General features: G+C 39.0%; 1 protein-coding gene across 9 annotated transcripts in view; it reads left to right on the top strand.

Moving 5' to 3' along the window:
* Window positions 1-18,541, top strand: part of NUP98 (nucleoporin 98 and 96 precursor) — a 104,977-nt gene that overhangs the window by 72,369 nt on the left and 14,067 nt on the right. For all 9 annotated transcript variants that reach the window (XM_060018361.1, XM_060018366.1, XM_060018367.1 and 6 more), the window contains 8 exons: window positions 4,113-4,290; window positions 5,076-5,240; window positions 10,893-11,075; window positions 11,805-11,961; window positions 13,683-14,112; window positions 15,420-15,649; window positions 16,991-17,257; window positions 18,299-18,456. In XM_060018361.1, coding sequence (XP_059874344.1) covers window positions 4,113-4,290; window positions 5,076-5,240; window positions 10,893-11,075; window positions 11,805-11,961; window positions 13,683-14,112; window positions 15,420-15,649; window positions 16,991-17,257; window positions 18,299-18,456 — 1,768 coding nt within the window. The remainder of the gene's footprint in view (window positions 1-4,112; window positions 4,291-5,075; window positions 5,241-10,892; window positions 11,076-11,804; window positions 11,962-13,682; window positions 14,113-15,419; window positions 15,650-16,990; window positions 17,258-18,298; window positions 18,457-18,541) is intronic.

Raw genomic sequence — 18,541 nt, 5'->3', positions numbered from 1 at the left:
AGCAGTAGACTGAATTCAGTACCTTTTCATTTTAAAGACACTCAGCAAAATAAAGATAGAAGGAAACTACCTCAGCATAAAAAGGCCATATTTGAAAAACCCACAGGGAACATCATACTCAGTAGTGAAAGACTGAGAGCTTTTCTTCTAAGATCAGGAACAAGACAAGGATGCTTGCTTTTGCCACTGCTGGAAGTCCGAGCCAAACCAATTAAACAAGATAAAGAAATAAAAGACATTCAAATTGAAAAGAAAGAAGTAACTTTATCTCTGTTCACAGATGATGTGATCTTTTTCTTTTTTAATTTTTACTTATTTATTTTTTTGGCCGTGCCGTGTGGCACGTGGGATCTTAGTTTCTTAACCAGGGATCAAACCCATGCCCCCTCCAGTGGAAGTGCAGAGTCTTAACCTCTGGGATGCCAGGGAAGTCCCAGATGATGTGATCTTATATGTAGAAAGCCTAAAGATTCCACAAAAAACTTTACAGCTAATAAACATATTTAGCAAGGTACAAAATCAACACGCAAAAACAGTTGAGTTTCTGTACACTAACAATAATTTGAAAAGGAAATTAAGACAGTTTCATTTACAGTAGCATCAAGAAGAATAAAATACTTAGGAATAAACTTAACCAAGGAGGCAAAAGACTTATATGCTGAAAACTACAAAACACTGCTGAGAGAAATTAAAGAAGACATATAAATGAATAGATATCCCATGTTCATGGATAGGAAGACTTAAAATTGTTAAGATGTCCATACTACCCAAAGCAGTCAACTGAGTTAATGCAGTCCCTGTCAAAATCCCAACTGCATCTTTTGCAGAAATAGAAAAAATGATCCTAAAACATACGGAATTTCAAGGGTACCATGAATAGCCAGACTAATCTTGAAAAATAACAGAGCTGGAGGACTCACACTTCCTGACTTGAAAAACAAAGCTACAGTAACCAAAATAGTGTGTTAACTGGCATAAAGACAGACATATAGAGTAATGGAACAGAATAGAGAGCCCACACATACAGGGTTCAATGTTGACAGGGTTGCCAAGACCATGCAATGGAGAAAGAAATCTCTTCAGCAAATGGTTTTGGGAACACTGGATATCCACAACAGAAGAATGAAGTTGTATCCTTACCTTATGCCATAAATAAAAATCTACTCAAAATTGATCAAAGACCTAAAACATAAGACTTAAAACTATAAAACTCTTAGAATATGTTTCACAACATATATGGCAAAGACTTCCTGGGTACGACACTGAATGCATAGGCAACAAATAATAAAAATAAACAAACTGGGGCTTCCCTGGTGGCGCAGTGGTTGAGAGTCCACCTGCCAGTGCGGGGGACACGGGTTCGAGCCCTGGTCCAGGAGGATCCCACATGCCGCAGAGCAGCTGAGCCTGTGCGCCACGGCTGCTGAGCCTGGGCTCTAGAGCCCGCGAGCCACAACTACTGAGCCCACATGCCACAACTACTGAAGCCCGTGTGCCTAGAGCCCACCACAGGGAGGGAGGAAGTCCACCGCAATGAGAAGCCCGCACACCGCAATGAGAAGCCCGCACACCGCAACAAGGGGTGGCCCCTGCTTGCCACAATTGGGGAAAGCCTGCGCGCAGCAACGAAAACCCAACACAGCCAAAAATAAATAAATAAAATAAATAAATTTATAAATAAATAAAATAGACAAAGTGGACTACATCAAAATTTAAAACTTCTGTACATCAAAGGGCATAATCAACAGAATGAAAAGCCAGCAAATCATGTATCTAATAAGGGGTTAATACCCAGAATATGAAGAACTTCTATAGCTCAACCATTTAAAAAAAAATAATTAAAAATGGGCAAAGGACTTGAATACATGATTCTCCAAATATGATAAAAAAAGTGGCCAACAAGCATATGAAAAGATGCTCAACATTGATAATAATTAGGGAAATGCAAATCAAAACCACAGTGAGTTATCACACCCCTTAGGAGGTTACTTTAAAAGAAAAATAACGTTTTTGCAAGAGTGTGGAGAAATGAGAACCTTTGTGTATTGTTGGTGGGAATGTAAAATGTGGTGCAGCTGCTATGGGAAAGAGTATGTATGGTGGTTCCTCAAAAACTTAAAAATGAACCAGCAATTCTAATTCTGAGTATATATCCAAAAGAATTGAAAAATAGAGTCTTGAAAAGATATGTGCACACCCATATTCATAGCAGCACTGTTCATAATAGCCAAGAGGTAGAAGAAACCCAAGTGTCCGTGAATAAACAAAATGTATGTACACACAGTGGAATATTATTTAGCCTTAAAAAGGAAGGAAACTTTGACACATGCTACGGAACGGATGAACCTTCAGGACATTATACTAAGTGAAATAAGCCAGTTGCTTGCAGAAAGACAAATAATGTATGAGTCAACTTATTTGAGGCACGTAGAGAGTCAGATTCATAGAAACAAGACAGTAGAATGGTGATGATAACTTTTGTTATACCTTTTTAACCACAATAAAAATTAATGTTAAAGTCATCAAAAAAAAGTAATCTATTATTATGTGGTAATCACTGTACTAAATGCAAGGCATACTGGATGAATAGGACACAGTCCTTGATCTCAGATATTGCTATTAGAAGGATTACATTACCATTATTATCATCAATTCACACTCATTTAATGGTTAATACTGTGATGTTCCTGATACCTCATTCTGCAGGCATTCGTTGTTAATGGTAGTTGCTGCTATTATTACTGTTGTTGTTATGTACAATAACACTTTAAGACCTTCACTAACACTTAGGTCTTTGCACTGAACTATTAACACTGGACTTGGTCAAGGATGCATAGCTTAAGTGTTACTAAAATCAGATTGGGGACCCTGGTGGCACAGTGGTTAAGAATCTGCCTGCCGCAGTGGTTAAGAATCCACCTGCCAATGTAGGGGACATGGGTTCGAGCCCTGGCCCAGGAAGATCCCACATGCTGTGGAGCAACTAAGCCCATGCGCCACAACTACTGATCCTGCGCTCTAGAGCCCGTGTGCCACAGCTGCTGAAGCCCGTGCTCCGCAACAAGAGAAGTCACCGCAACAAAAAGCCTGCGCACCACAACGAGAAGCCCGCGCACCACAGCAAAGAGTAGCCCCCACTCACCGCAACTAGAGAAAGCCCACGCACAGCAACGAAGACCCAACACAGACAATAAATAAATAAATAAATAAATAAAATTAAAAGAGAATCCGCCTGCCAATGCGGGTGACACGGGTTCAATCCCTGGTCCAGGAACATCCCACACGCCACGGAGCAACTAAGCCCGTGCGCAACAACTACTGAGCCCACGTGCTGCAACTACTGAAGCCCGCATGCCCAGAGCCCGTGCTCCGCAGCAAGAGAAGCCACCTCAGCGAAGAGTAGCCCCCTGCAACTAGAGAAAACCCCAGCACAGCAATGAAGACCCAATGCAGGCTCCCCCCGCACCCCCGTCCCCGTCCATTAAAAAAAAAAAATCGGATTGGAGGGGCTTCCCTGGTGGCACAATGGTTGAGAATCCGCCTGCCAGTGCAGGGGACACAGGTTTGAGCTCTGGTCCAGGAAGATCTCACATGCTGTGGAGCAGCTAAGCCCATGCGCTGCAACTACTGAGCCTGCACTCCAGAGCCTGTGAGCCACAACTACTGAAGCCCACGTGTCTAGAGCCCATGCTCCGCAACAAGAGAAGCCACCACAATGAGAAGCCCGCGCACCGCAACGAAGAGTAGCCCCCGCTCGCCACAACTAGAGAAAAGCCCGCACGCAGCAATGAAGACCCAACGCAGCCCAAGATAAATAAATAAATAAATAAATTTACTAAAAAAAAATCGGATTGGAGATAATTGATGTACCATGGTAGTTTGAAGTAAGTGGGGTTTGACACTCTTGAACCAGATATTTAGCTAGTTGATGTGGGGGTAATTCCTTACTCTTAAGCCCATCTACCTTAGGAGCCAAGACTCAAGTTTATGAAACACCTGCAGAATAATTCCACAGTAACACAGGTACCTTTATTTGCTGTGTATATATGTGTTACTTGGCTTTCTGGTCATAGATATGAAACATTTACACTTTACTTGATTGTACATTACAGGAAGGCTGAAGTTACATTGGATGGAGTTTGGCCAACAGATAAAACATCTCGTTGTTTAATAAAGAGCCCAGATCGACTTGCTGATATCAACTATGAGGGAAGATTGGAAGCAGTTTCAAGGAAACAGGGAGCTCAGTTCAAAGAGTACCGTCCTGAAACTGGTTCTTGGGTATTTAAGGTATAGTCTTTTTTTTTTTTTTTTTTAAGGTATAGTCATTTAACCTAGTTCTTATAAACTGTAGTTATAAACTGTGTTAGAAGAGATCCTTTTTTAAATTCTGTTTCTACAAATTAGGAAATAGATATAGAGATACATCATAATTTGCTTCAAATTACACATCTCATTAAACCCCAGAGCAGTAAGGAGCTATTATAAACTTTTTGAGCACATGATTCAAGTTCTACGCCCCATCTTATGACCATTTAGATATACTTCTATGGTGTGTTTTTCTAATTTGTGACATCATTGGGGACATCAGGCAGAATTTTTGTCTCTTGATAGATCACCTCTTCATAAATAATTTTTATTCTTTTAAAGATTTCTGGGTATGTAGAGGTTGACTTCCTCCCTTCCTTAATAGTTTAGTCCAGTGGATTCTTTCTCTTCTAGACCAGTTGGATTATTTAGCTTGTCGAAGGCCCTTGTGTAGGTAGGGAACAACTAGGCAGTACATACACACACACGCACGCATGCGCGCGCACGCACATAATATATACCGAAAATAGTAATGACTCTTCTGGATTTGGTTTCCTGTATTAATAGTACGCGCACCAAACATTATCTAAATCGTAGAAAAAAACAGTAAAGTATGATACGTGACATTTCATTTTGCTTTAAATATTTTGATCTCTTTTTTTTTTTTTGGAAGCTAATTCTGTAAGATTGCAAGGGCAAGTATAATGGAAGCCCTTCTGAATATAACAGTGTTAAAAGTGATTTTGTTGGATTCTTCTCTTCCTTAGGTCTCTCATTTTTCTAAGTATGGCCTTCAGGATTCTGATGAAGAGGAGGAGGAACGGCCATCCAAAACTAGTACAAAGAAGTTGAAGACTGCCCCTTTACCTCCTGCAGGCCAGGCCACCCCATTCCAGATGGCTCTTAATGGCAAACCAGCACCTCCGCCCCAGGTAGAGACAGGACAATGAATTTGAATGGAGTCCATGATACAGACATTGAAAGCAAGTCATTCAGCTAGTACAAAGCTGTTTTATGACCCCGGAACTTTGAAGAGTACAAATGTATTGGCAATCATGTTAAGACAATTACAAGGGAGGGCATGAGGTGGTACTGGTATCTGTTGTTTACTTGAGAGATTCAAAGAGTTCTCTTGCTGTTTGGATCATTCCTTCTACAGATTGTCATTCTTAAACACCTCCCTCTCTCTTCATTTGGACTTGCTGAATTCTCTGCTCAGTGATCAACTTAAGATAGTATTTTGCTTGTGTGGGTTGATGCAGAGTAAACCCGACTTCTGTTGACTACCTAATGTGCAGTTTAATCTTATTCTTTACCTCCATGGTTTTTTTAAAAGTTCAGGTTAGCTTTCTGCAAGGGTTTTTAACTCCATTTGTCTCAAGTTGTTTGCTTATACTTCAGGTAATCTCTTGATATTTGTATTTTGACAATACATAATCTTCATGAAAATACATAAAGCTTTAGAATACAAATGAATTGTTGGCTTGGGGAGAGTAGGGGCTACATCATTTATTGCAATTACCTGTACCACACTCTTTTTCAGTATTGTTAAGCCAGTATAAACCTTTTGTCCTTGTAAGGAAAGGTTTGTAATTTAAATATCAGGTAGTTTCTTTGCCAAATCATAAGGGAGTTTTACTTTCATTTGGATGTTGTTTATATTCAATCAGGTTATGACAGTTTTTTTCTGTGCTGCCATACTCATCTCAAAGAAGAGAACTTGATATAAAATGTCTTTGTAAAGCATCCTCTACCTCTCAGCTGCTAAAAGCAGGACCTTTGGAATTTTCCATGCTACAATTCTTAATGCTGAAGGCTGCTGAAATGTGCGATTTTTATGATTGATTAAATAATTTCTTGGGAGGCACTTTGGAGACTTTTGTGTATATATGTTCACGTTTGCGCGTACAGGGGGAGGGGGAGGGTATGATACAAGTGGGAAATGGGAAATATGTTGACTTTTATAATTTTAGCCTTTAGAATACCCCTCTATTTAGAATACATCTCTTCTGAACTAAAGAAATGCTGTAAATGGACTTGGTTTTCCAGTTACCCACATTCATTTTGTCTGAATCATATGCTTTGTATAATCTCTCGTTCCAATTTTGCAGTATACTGTATATGTATTTCTTTGGATAAGAGTCAGATAGCCTTCTTTTCTGCCAATAAAAGTAATATGTAGGCTCCTTAAAGATACAGCTGAAAAAGAAAAGCTTCATCTTTTGGACAGGTAGAGCAAATTTATGTAATGTTGACCATCAGTGATTTCTAGGCTCTTTAATTTCCAGAATACAAATAGTAAGAGATAACAATAAATTCCTGTGATGGTACTACAGTAGGTGAGAGAGTTCTTTTGAAAAACTGAGCACCAAAAAATTTCAGGAGAAGGTTCTAGGAAAAGGAGAGGTGGTAAGGATCAAGATGGGCAAAGAGAATATAGTGAATAGGTATCTTATCCAGATATCTCCTTTTATTGAGGAAGTGGGCCGTCTTTTGACCTTTTGGATGCAGAAGGGAGAAATGGGTAGACTTGTTTAGATATTTAGGCTAATGTGTTAGAACAATAACAGGGGACTTTGGAGAACTCTTTGTAATGCCCAGTGACCTAAGTGAGGTTAGGGGAAATGCCAGTGGTTGCACAGTTTTTTGAGTTATTAGCAGCAGGACCTACATTTTACTTGGCATGAGGAAAATACTTGAGCCATCTGAATAAACTGGAAACAGCACAGTCTTCTCATCCCAGTGTCAAGATGACTGTCTTCACATTGTCACCTGGCTCCCTGGAGGGGTTGATTTCCGTGATATGGTGTTCCTTCCGTCTGCTGTAGCTTTCTTTCCCCCACTGTACACAATCTCAGGTTCTCTGACTTTAGCGGGGGGGGGAGGGGGAGGTGGTGTCCTTAAGGCATTAGGAAGATATATAGTTTTGTTTAATGGTTACATTTATTCAACTATCTTTTGTATAATATCCTCAGTCCTGTCTTTGCAGTTCGTTCTTAAACCTTGCTTTGCTCCTTAAACAGCAAGTGAATCTAAGCAATCAGAAAACAGAAAGGTAACTATATTTTTATGTAATCTTCTCCTCTGTGCCTTTTTTTTGGCTGCGCTGAATGGCTTGTGGGATCACAGTTCCCCAACCAGGGATTGAACCCCGGCCACAGCAGTGCAAGCACCAAATCCTAACCACTAGGCCACCAGGGAACTCCCTCTCTATGCCTTTTAAATTAGAGAAAATGTTGGCAGAAAACCCTTCATCACAGGTGAATTAGGGCAGTTACAGAAACATTTGTTTGGTAGTTAGAACATTTATTCTAAAATGCTGATCTAAGACCCAATTTTCAGCCAACTGCATCAATATCTTGGAGAGCCCATGTATCTGGCATTGAGGCTCAGGCATATTTATATTTTAAATGCTTTCCCCCAAGTGATTGAGATATGTAGCCTCGTTTCGAAACTGTCAAAAGGCTTCAGATCTTTAGCAGTGACGTAGAGAGACATGTAGCTTTTTCCTAAGCCTTATACTGAAATGTAACTTGTGTTCAGTACCATCAAGATACACTAGTTGACTTGCTCAGAAACTTAGCATTGTTTGCTCGGTGAGTACATTCAAACAACTTTAAAAGTTTTTTAAAGGAAAAAGTGATTAGAATTTAGAAGAAAGTTCCATTTTATCTTGTGTTTACTTGTTTGAAAAAGTGGCAGGTATCTAAATTTAGCCAGTGAATCAATATATATTTTAATTTATATTTTATGTAATTTATACATGTTATATATAAAATAATTCTATAGTCACAAGCCTTTTTCAGATATTCATGTTATTGAATCCTATGCCTCCTGCAGTAATATCCGTGAATGTATGTGTAGAAACATGCACACTTTCATGGGCCCTTGTAACCCTGACATGGGATTGCTCTTGAACACAGTATTGTTGACAGGGCTGATTTTCCAGCAAAATGAATATGAAACATTCTTTGCTGTTAGAAAACGAGTTGGAGGCAGGCAATAGTAGTACTTATATACTGGATTAGGCTATTTGGCTGGGAGAACAATATGAATTATTTAAACATGGATTTGACCTTGGATTGGATATTTACCCTTTGTTGAATAAGGGTATCTTGATTTAACTTCATTGCATTACTTTATCTGTTGGATTAAGAGATGCTGTATCTTTAGGGTATTGTTTACATGAGGAAGATTCTTTTGAGCTGGAGAGTGGAGGTTTCTAAAAACATTAAAGGTTTCAGTTGTGAAACATCAACCTCCATATATCTAAAGAGAGTCATTTTGTAGATCTTGTCTGTTTACTTAGTATTTGATGGGCTTCTTTTTTTTTAACCCCCTTCTTTCCTTACTCAGGTCCTTCTGTGTCACCAATTTTTTTTATTGTCTACTTTTCTTTCTAGTACTGGCTTTGAGGAAGCACCTGATCTCCCAAGATTTCTCTGAAAATAACATCTGTTGGGGTAGTTTGTTGAAATTACTTAGATATACTTAAATGAAATCCACACATGGGGTTTCTAGGAGTTTACCAGGTCCTCATAGTTTCAAATTCACTTCGCCCTGTCCACTTACTAGATGACAGTAGCTTTGAAGTCTATGCATGAGGATGAAACAAATAAAACCTTGATCCTTAGCTTTCTTAAAGATAGGCTGAGTCCCTTAGGTCTCTAATCTAGTTACTTGATGAAATCCTGCCACTGCCTAAAAGTGTTCTAAGTGAGCATCTGTTGCTGTTAGTGTTATTCCTTTGTTGAATAGTATAGTAAATTGAAACCCTCTTCCTCCTTCCTTTCCTCGCACCTATACTCGCTCCTTATCTTTCATAGGTATTAGCTTTTCCTACTGCGTGGCAGACACTGCATTAGCCAGTAGAAATAACAAAGTGTTTTGGTGAATTTAACAATGTGCTTGGTGTTAGATACAGAAAATAGTAGGCTATAATCTCTACTTTCAAGCCTTCACAATCTGGTGGGTCAAATATATATATATGTGTGTGTGTGTGTATGTGTGTATACACACACACACAAGGAATTATACCATGATATAGTGTATAAAATAGGTATAGACAAGGTGTTACGGGAGCCCAGCAGAAGAGGGTATCCTGACAGGTTGACAGAGGATGGGGAATTTCAGAACTATTCCTAAAGTGAATTGGTTAAAAGTTAACAGACCAGAGGGCGTTGGAGTGTTCCCATGATTCTTGTAATTATAATGAGAGGATCACCACCAGGGCTGCTTTTCATTTTTTTTCCAGAATTTTAAAACGTAAAAGTAGTTAGACCTGCCTGTAGCCTCCCCAATAGGTAAAAAATAGTATCATTTTGTCTTTTAACCATTATTTAGCCTCCAGTTTGTTAGAGCAGTCCTTGGGGATTGTTCACAACTTAAGTGGCAATTCACCACGTTTCCAACACCTCAACTTTTCTACAGTTATAGATGGAAATAGTCATTCTTTTAGTAAGGATATTTGTTAAAGGAATTCAGGGGAGTAATAGATAATACACCATTGAAAAGTTTAAAGTTTAAAAAGTTATGCTAATGGTTGTTTCTTGGTTCAAAGAAATCATGAAACTTTTTTTTTTAACCACCTATTGTACAATAGCATCCATTTGAAGTTTAGCATGAAATAGGCCACTCATGAAAGATAAGCCAAAAATTGTGGAAGGTTAGTAATCTACAGATGAGATTATGGAAGAAAACTAATTGGAAGAACTTTTAGATTTGAGAATGTTTCGTAAATTGGCTTAGCCGCTTGTTAACATTTTAACCAGGTCATATGCAAGTTTAGGACATATTTAATGAATTTGCATTGAGCCAATTTTACAGTGTGTTTCCGCTTTATGAATGTTTACCTTTTCAAACCATAGACTTAATCATGGCTGTATCTTTAAAACTGCTTAATAAATGTAAATCTAACTCTTGACACATTTAAACATAAAGGAATTATTCCCAGATAAAAATTGTTCCTAATAGAACTTTGCTTTTTCTTTTGGGAAATTAGAGTACACGTTCGTCATCTGATATGATACTGCACGGGTAGAGCCCAGCTAACCTTAGGATTCAGTCTCCTGAAAGATAAATTCCAGGCCCAAAATTGTGTTTGTGATAACTAGAAATTTATGTCTAAATGTTTTCTTTAAGAAAATGCAGAGTTACTGGAGACTTTGATATTTGTATCTTTTATTCTCTTTTCCCAATGGCTTCTGACTGCAAGGAATGTGAGGGAAGGGTAACCCTGTATAAATCAGAAAATTATAGTTGCTAACTAAATCAAGTAAGGCATAATCTTTGTCTCAAGAAGACCATATGTTCAGTATGGGTGCTGGCTTAGGTTCCAGGCTCCAGACCATAATATTACAAAAGGGTGATTCCATGAATCCTCATTTGGATCCCAAGTACTAATAGAGGAATTTGGGGGTAATTTTTAAATCCTCTTTAGCAAATATGCTACCTCACATTATGATGGAATGGGCAGAATCTAATATTGTTGTATCATATTTTGAATAAAGTAAATATGGTCTAGAAGCTTTGTGTCTCTTTGGTGTCGTTTAATGCTGCTTCCCTGATCTTTCTGCTGTCTACAGAGCCAGAGCCCAGAGGTGGAGCAGTTAGGGAGGGTTGTGGAACTGGACAGTGACATGATAGATATCACCCAGGAGCCAGTTTTGGATTCCATGTTAGAAGAGAGCGTGCCTGAGGATCAGGAACCTGTGTCTGCCTCAACACACATTGCGTCTTCACTGGGAATTAATCCACATGTCTTACAGGTGAAGTCCTAACCCACCCTTACTACAACAGGAATCCAAACTAATATTTATCTTCCCTTCATAACATCAGGCTTTTCCTTTCATTAATCACTTAAGAGCGTTGAATGGTCACTGGAATGAGAAAAACCAGGAATATGGCCCATGTTTAGGCATCATTTTCCCATTCGTGGGAGGAAGGCCATAGTGAGATTCAGAAGACCTGGATTCTAACCCCAGTTTTGTAACTGTTATTGTGTGACTTTAGGCAAGTCATTTAATGTGAGCACTATAAAATATTAATTTCATTTACTTTACAGAGAGGTTTTGAAGCTCTGGAAAGTGCTCCACAGGAGTTTTGTTTGTTCATTTGTTTATTTTTTCTCTTTTTTAAATTGTAGTTACAAGTTTCTTTAAGCTCTGTCTCAACTTCTCCCTGCCTGTGCCTTTTGTCATATTATGAATTTAGCCTTTGACTTACATTTGACTTTGAAATTAATTCATTCAGCAGACATGTGAGCAACTGCTGTGTGCCAGCCTCTGGTGAGACTGTATATACAAAACAGAGGAGTTTTATATAACTTCTGTCCTTCAGGCACATACAGTGGAACAGAGTCACACAAATATTATACTAGCTCTGGACACAGCCTGAGACAGAGCTTTTTAAAAAATTGGTCGTTGTAAACTGCATTTTTCTTTTATGGCCTTTGGATTTGGGGGAGCACATTCATTCTATAGATATTGCCTTTTTAGATCATGAAAGCATCATTGCTTGCTGATGAAGAAGATGTAGATATGGTCCTGGATCAACGCTTCAGTCGCCTTCCTTCTAAAGCAGATACGTCTCAAGAAATCTGTTCTCCCAGGCTCCCCATTTCAGCAACTCACTCATCAAAATCCCGTTCATTAGGTACTGTAAAAGATGCTCTTTTGCAAGAAAGCTGTAAAGTCTGGCTTTTCACATATCTTCTTCTAAGCTGAGTTGACTTCTCTAGCAAACAACTCCCTAAAGGTGTATGACATAATGATGCCAAGCAGAAATGTACTCTTATAAATGCACCTGTTAGGTGGGGCCAGTTTTTAAAAAACATGGTCACTGGTGCAGATGCAGAAGTTGTATGGAGAAAAAAAGCATTTGTTTTGTTGGGGGGCATGTTTTTATTTGCTTATGAGTGTGGGTTAGATAGTAAGCTCAGATTTCCTAATTTTTATCATACCTTAGAGGAATCAGCAAGTTGTCTTGCTCTGTACTCTTTTTGTGCAGTTCTAACACTATCATTATTGCTTTCTAGGGGCAAATGTTGCTTCTTATAATGTGCAAAACTTTTCAGATTTCTACCTTTCCCTAAACCTTCCCAAATTCCCAGGACAGCAGTTGCCTGTACATTTTAAAGCTTTTCTTATCTCTTCTAGTGGGCTTGTAACTGTGTGGGATTGGAGGTAGAGTATTGATATCAACAGAGGAGTTCAGCAGGTGTAATTTCAAAACGGTTTGAAAGCCAGAGGAACTACCAGGAAGATATTTGTTATATTGCCTTAAAAACTAAATGTTTGGGCTTCCCTGGTGGCACAGTGGTTGAGAGTCTGCCTGCCGATGCAGGGGACACGGGTTCGTGCCCCAGTCCGTGAAGATCCCACATGCCGCGGAGCAGCTGGACCCGTGAGCCGTGGCCGCTGAGCCTGCGCGTCCGGAGCCTGTGCTCCGCAACGGGAGAGGCCCGCGTACCAAAACAAAAACAAAAACAAAAACTAAATGTTTATTTTTCAGTTCTTTTGAGTACCCTAGTTAACTTTCCTTTTTAAAAATACTTTAATAAAGCATCAGTTAAACATTTATAGCAAGCTTTTCCGTAATGAACACTACATGAAAATCTCATACTTCAGTAACTAAGTCCTTGCTTTAGACAGGAAATACATAAAATTGGAAAACAGGCAAAAATAACAAGAACTATCCTTCTGAAGGGCATATATGCAATCACAAGATGCCTCTGAAAGGCATATATGCAATCACAGATAGGTTTCTGTTTTCTTAAGTCTGACATTGAGCACTGGAGTGGTATGAATTTGACTTTTGATCTTACCAACTTTTTATATTGACTAAGAAAGGTTACATTTGGCATTCTGATAAGGGCATGAGTATTGGTGTCAGACTTAGCTGGGTTTATCTCTTAGTTCTGCCACTTAGTAGCTTTGTGGATTTGGACAAGTCACTTAACTGAGCCCAGTTTTCCCATCTATAAAGTGAGGACTGTAATGTTCTTCATTTAAAGTTATTGAAGGATGAAATGAAACAGTGTATATAAATGGCTTATATAGAGTCTGCTGCAGATAACTGCTAGATAGTTTTTTTAAATAGTAGTAGTAGTAGTAGTAGTAGTAGTAGTAGTAGTAGTAGTAGTAGTAGTAGTGTTATTAATGTTGTTATTGTTGGTGACATCATCATCATTAGAATTCCTGCCTTGATTTCCTGTGTGAAAGAGGAATTTCTGTAGAGTCTGATATAAGCTACTCCTGGTCATCTGTATGTGATTTAAGTAGCTTAATAAAACTATAATTTCAGCCTTGATGGTTGTTGTTCAAGAATCAATAGACTGTATTTTCTAATAGTCTTTTTTTTTTTCCTTATTTTAGTAGGTGGGTTACTACAATCAAAATTTGCAAGTGGAACTTTTCTTTCACCAAGTGCCTCTTTACAAGAGTGTCGCACTCCCAGAACATCGTCATTGATGAATATTCCATCCACATCCCCTTGGTCTGTCCCTCCACCCCTGACCTCTGTGTTTACGGTGCCCAGCCCAGCACCTGAGGTTCAGTTGAAAACAGTGGGTACACGCAGACAACCAGGCCTAGTCCCTCTTGAAAAGTCTGTCACCTATGGAAAGGGGAAACTCCTGATGGACCTGGCCCTGTTTATGGGACGCTCATTTCGGGTTGGTTGGGGCCCTAACTGGACTCTTGCTAATAGTGGAGAACAGCTGAGTGGCCCTCAGGAACTGGAAAATCATCAGATTGCTGATTCTATGGAATATGGATTCCTGCCTAATCCAGTAGCTGTTAAATCGTGAGTCACGTATTCTTATGCTTTTTGAGAAGGGCAACGTGGTAGGTGAGAAAAAGCTTTTCATCACCAGGAGACCCATGTTCAGGGCCCTGCTTTGTGATCTTTCTAGATATATTCTTAGCACAATTTTATTTGTATAATTAAAAGCTAAAATGATTAATAGCTCCATTTGTACCATCAAGGTATGAAGAGTATAGAATAGTTATCTAACAGTTAAACTTTAGGTGGAAAAGTAACAGACTCAAAGCTAATGCTGCAGCATTCCTTGAGTTTTCATCCTTTTTATTGCATTAGTCATTTTTCTATTTTCTCACTTAGATATTGGTAATATCTTCATAAGTAAGGTATATTCTCATTAAAGCACATTCCCTGTGTCTTAGACTTAATAAGGTAAATGTATGAACTGTGGATAATCCATACACAAGTATTTGGAAATAAGATGACATCTGATAATTATACATGTTATATATCTCTACACAGTTCCCACCATTAATATTTACATATGTATGATTATAGTTCTGTATATACTTTATATACTATATATTACCGTACTGATTTTATATATATATATAAAAATATATATAGTGTTCTGGTAGTCATTACGTAGTATGCATACAGTTTTTTGTAAAATTTGTAACATTTTTCTATTTACTTTTCATAATTGTAACAAACTGCTATCTTTACTACAGATTGTGACTATGATCACCTATTATTATTAGTTTTTAAAGTTGATTTTGAAGAAATAAAAAATCAACAGCATCTCTTATACCTCACAATTAGGAATATTGATCCTAAACCCAGGTTATCCATGATGTTATGATATTTTAGAGATTGTTAATGTCAGTCCTAAAAATTGGATCAAGGCTGCTCAACTGTATGCTCATCTTAATTGAGAGTCAGTTCTTTAGTATCTGTAAGCTTAGCCTCATGACTTTTGATACTGATAACTCATAACTTAATGAGTTAAGTGTGGTTTGAGAAACGGGTGTCCCACACTAGCTTTTGACCATTGGATTTCATAGTATCTATATACATGCAGAGCCATTTCCAGGTCTAATTGTACTCACTCCTATGCCTATTATAATCTGGCCTAAGAAGGCTTAGGATTCTTTTCTGAATGCATCGGTCAGGTAATTTGCTCAATATATATCAAATAAGTTCATTATAGTTTGATATTAAGAAACAAATTTTCTTTAAAATCAAAGTGGAATGTTTCGTGTCCTATTTTGTAATTATAAAAAGAAACAGGTTTCATTGTAGGAAAATTCTACCATCTGTCTTTTCTTATTTGTTATTTTCTCTTGTAGCCTAACTGAGTCTCCATTCAAAGTTCATTTGGAAAAACTCAGTTTGAGGCAAAAGAAGCTGGATGAAGACCTGCAATTATACCAGACATCTCTGGAGCTTAAATTAAAACATAGCACTGTCCATGTGGATGAGCTGTGTCCTCTCATTGTCCCCAATCCGGGAGTTGCTATCATTCATGACTATGCAGATTGGGTTAAGGAAGCATCAGGAGACTTACTGGAACCACAAAGTGAGTATGGACTATACTTCTAACCCTTGATGCCCCAGGAACAGGAGTAGGAGCATATGTTCATAGGAGGACACAGTTTCCTTGTGCCAATGTAGTGGTGGATGCCTGAGCTTACACTTTATCTGTAGTTGAGTTGGGATGAGCAAAATCTCAAGCAGAAAGAAATCACATCATTGTTTATCATTACTCTTAGGCCACTGTTCAAAGGAACTGTAGCCAGTCACATCCCGTGGGCTTATAAAATTAGATCCCTTACCCTACCCGGAGAACATAGCGGGAGAGAGATCCTACCTAAGTCCTACCCATTCTTCCATGTCCAACTCAAGTCCCACTTGTTCTTCCCAACAACTTTGGTGGTTATAACTTCCCTTCCTGACTTCTCTCACTATTACCTCTCTATAATGATTCTGATCATGTTTTTCTGAACCAGTACTTCCATAAAGGGCTTTTCTAATTTGGGCACTTAGACTATTTCAAGTAGAAAAATTACATGTTTCACACAACATTTCACGTCACTTTTACTGAAAAATGGGGACTATTAGAATGTTCCATACCACATGTTTTGGGAATTGTTTATGTTCATTTCTTTGTGTTTGCTGTAGTTGTCTTATCTCTTCAAATATGTGAGCCATCTTCCCAATGCATACTTGTAAGTAGCTTAAGGTGGTAAACAGTGCTTCCTTTTTGTTTTCCTTTGTGAGGGGCAATATAGCATTAGTGGTTAAGAGTATAGAGTTGGACTCTGAGTACTTGAGTTTGAATCCTGGCTCTGTTACATCTTGCCTGTAACCTTGAGCAAGTCACTTAATGATCTGTACCTCAGTTTCTTCATCTGTAAAATGAAGGTGGTAACTATTGTATAGTTACATTGTGTAGATGAGAGTTGGTTTACTCCTGAGTGCTTTGAACAGTATCATTTAGGCTCACTAAAATGTTAGGCTGTGCCTATAGCAGATAATAATCCCTCACAAGTTTTCAGAGCACTTTATATTTCTTAAAGCATTTTTTGAACAGAATTTGATCAAATTAGAGGATTTTTCTCTATCATTTGAGACTATATGTAGCCATAATTAGGCTAGAGGAACCTGTTTAAAGGAGCCTGGAGTTACATTTGTTATGTAAGTACCATGGATACATGGAGTGAGCAGGCAATACCACACACCTCTGGAGCTTGTAAGACACAGGTGAGTGAGGTGGAGACAGATTCAGGGAAATCAACTTGAGTTGTTGTTTGGGGTATTTATTAATTTATGTATTTTTAATGCCACATTGAAGTGATCCCCTCTCTGTAGTTATTGTATGGCTTCATGTCATTGCATTATTTTCCTGTCCCTTCCTTAGTTGTGAAGCACTGGAGCCTAACGTGGACATTATGTGAAGCTCTATGGGGCCACCTGAAGGAGCTTGACAGCCAGCTGGATGAGCCCACTGAATACATTCAGATTCTGGAGCGAAGAAGAGCTTTCTCTCGCTGGCTGTCCCATACAGCTGCACCTCGAATTGAGGAGGAAGTCTCCCTAACCCGAAAAGACAACCCTGTGGAGGCTGTCTTCAGCTACCTCACGGGCAAGAGGATCAGTGAGGCCTGCTCCCTGGCCCAGCAGTCAGGTGGGGCATACCGTCCTTCTCTGCACCCCTGCCTACTTCCTACTCACTGTCCCTACCCCTTAATCGTGCGTTTGCCCTTGTCTTCTAACCCGAATGTTAAGTATAAACTTCCCAGGAAGATCGCCAGTTCCTCCAGAATAGGTAGGGACTCTGTCTTCCAGTTTTCCTTTTATAACCTTAGATAAATTTTATTTATCTATCTATCTATTTATTTATTTTTTGGCTGTGTTGGGTCTTCGTTGCTGCGCGTGGGCTTTCTCTAGTTGCTGTGAGCGGGGGCTACTCTTCGTTGTGGTGCACGGGCTTCTTATTACAGTGGCTTCTGGTCGTGGAGCATGGGCTCTAAGCACGCGTGCGGGCCGCAGTAGTTGAGGCTCGCGGGCTCTAGAGTGCAGGCTGAGTAGTTGAGGTGCGCAGGCTTAGTTGCTCCGCGGCATGTGGGATCTTCCCGGACCAGGGCTTGAACCCATGTCCCCTGAATTGACAGTCCAATTCTTAATCACTGCGCCACCAGGGAAGTCCCTAGAATTTTTTTATTGCCTCAAGCCTTTGTACTTAAAATTTTTTATTAAAAGAGATACTGGACTCTAGAGAGTGAAAGACTCAACCATTTTCTTTATATCATACATTTGTTTTTCCTCTAGGTTTGAGTTTGCCATTTCTCAGTGTCATTATATAGTACCTGCTAGTTGGGCATGTTTACAGTTATGTCATCTCAGTTTTCACTATAGACCTTTGAATCAAATGATACTTCCCTCCATTTTACAGATGAGGTACCTTGTGTAGGGTCACAGAAATAATAGTAGATCTGACACTGAACTCTGTGTACTATATAATCTATATGTAATTAGTTTAAGCTACAATACTTTGAAGGTTTTCTACCCAAGCCAAAAACGTTAAGTTCTTGATCAGTATTTTAGCACTACTGCAGAGAGCAGTCAGAGGTGTTTCTTGAGGGCCAGAAGAAATAAAATAATGCCCCCAAGTGTTTTCCCAAGTCTGTAAATTCTCAGTATCACCAGAGAACTGTTTCTCTTGTAGGTGATCATCGTCTTGCCCTTCTTTTATCCCAGTTGGTTGGCAGCCAGTCGGTCCGGGAGCTGCTTACTATGCAGCTGGTAGATTGGCATCAGCTGCAGGCTGACTGTTTCATCCAGGAGGAGAGACTGCGTATCTTTGCCCTCTTGGCTGGAAAACCGGTATTTTTCTCTTTTCTCATAAACTTACATAAATTTTCTCATAGGTTCAGGATTGCTTGAGGTTAAGGCAAAGAGCTATCTTTGT

The sequence above is a fragment of the Delphinus delphis genome, chromosome 8 (genome assembly GCF_949987515.2).
Source record: "Delphinus delphis chromosome 8, mDelDel1.2, whole genome shotgun sequence".
Lineage (NCBI taxonomy): Eukaryota > Metazoa > Chordata > Mammalia > Artiodactyla > Delphinidae > Delphinus > Delphinus delphis.
Note: the sequence above shows the minus strand (reverse complement) of the source record. Positions and strands in the feature narration are given on the sequence as shown.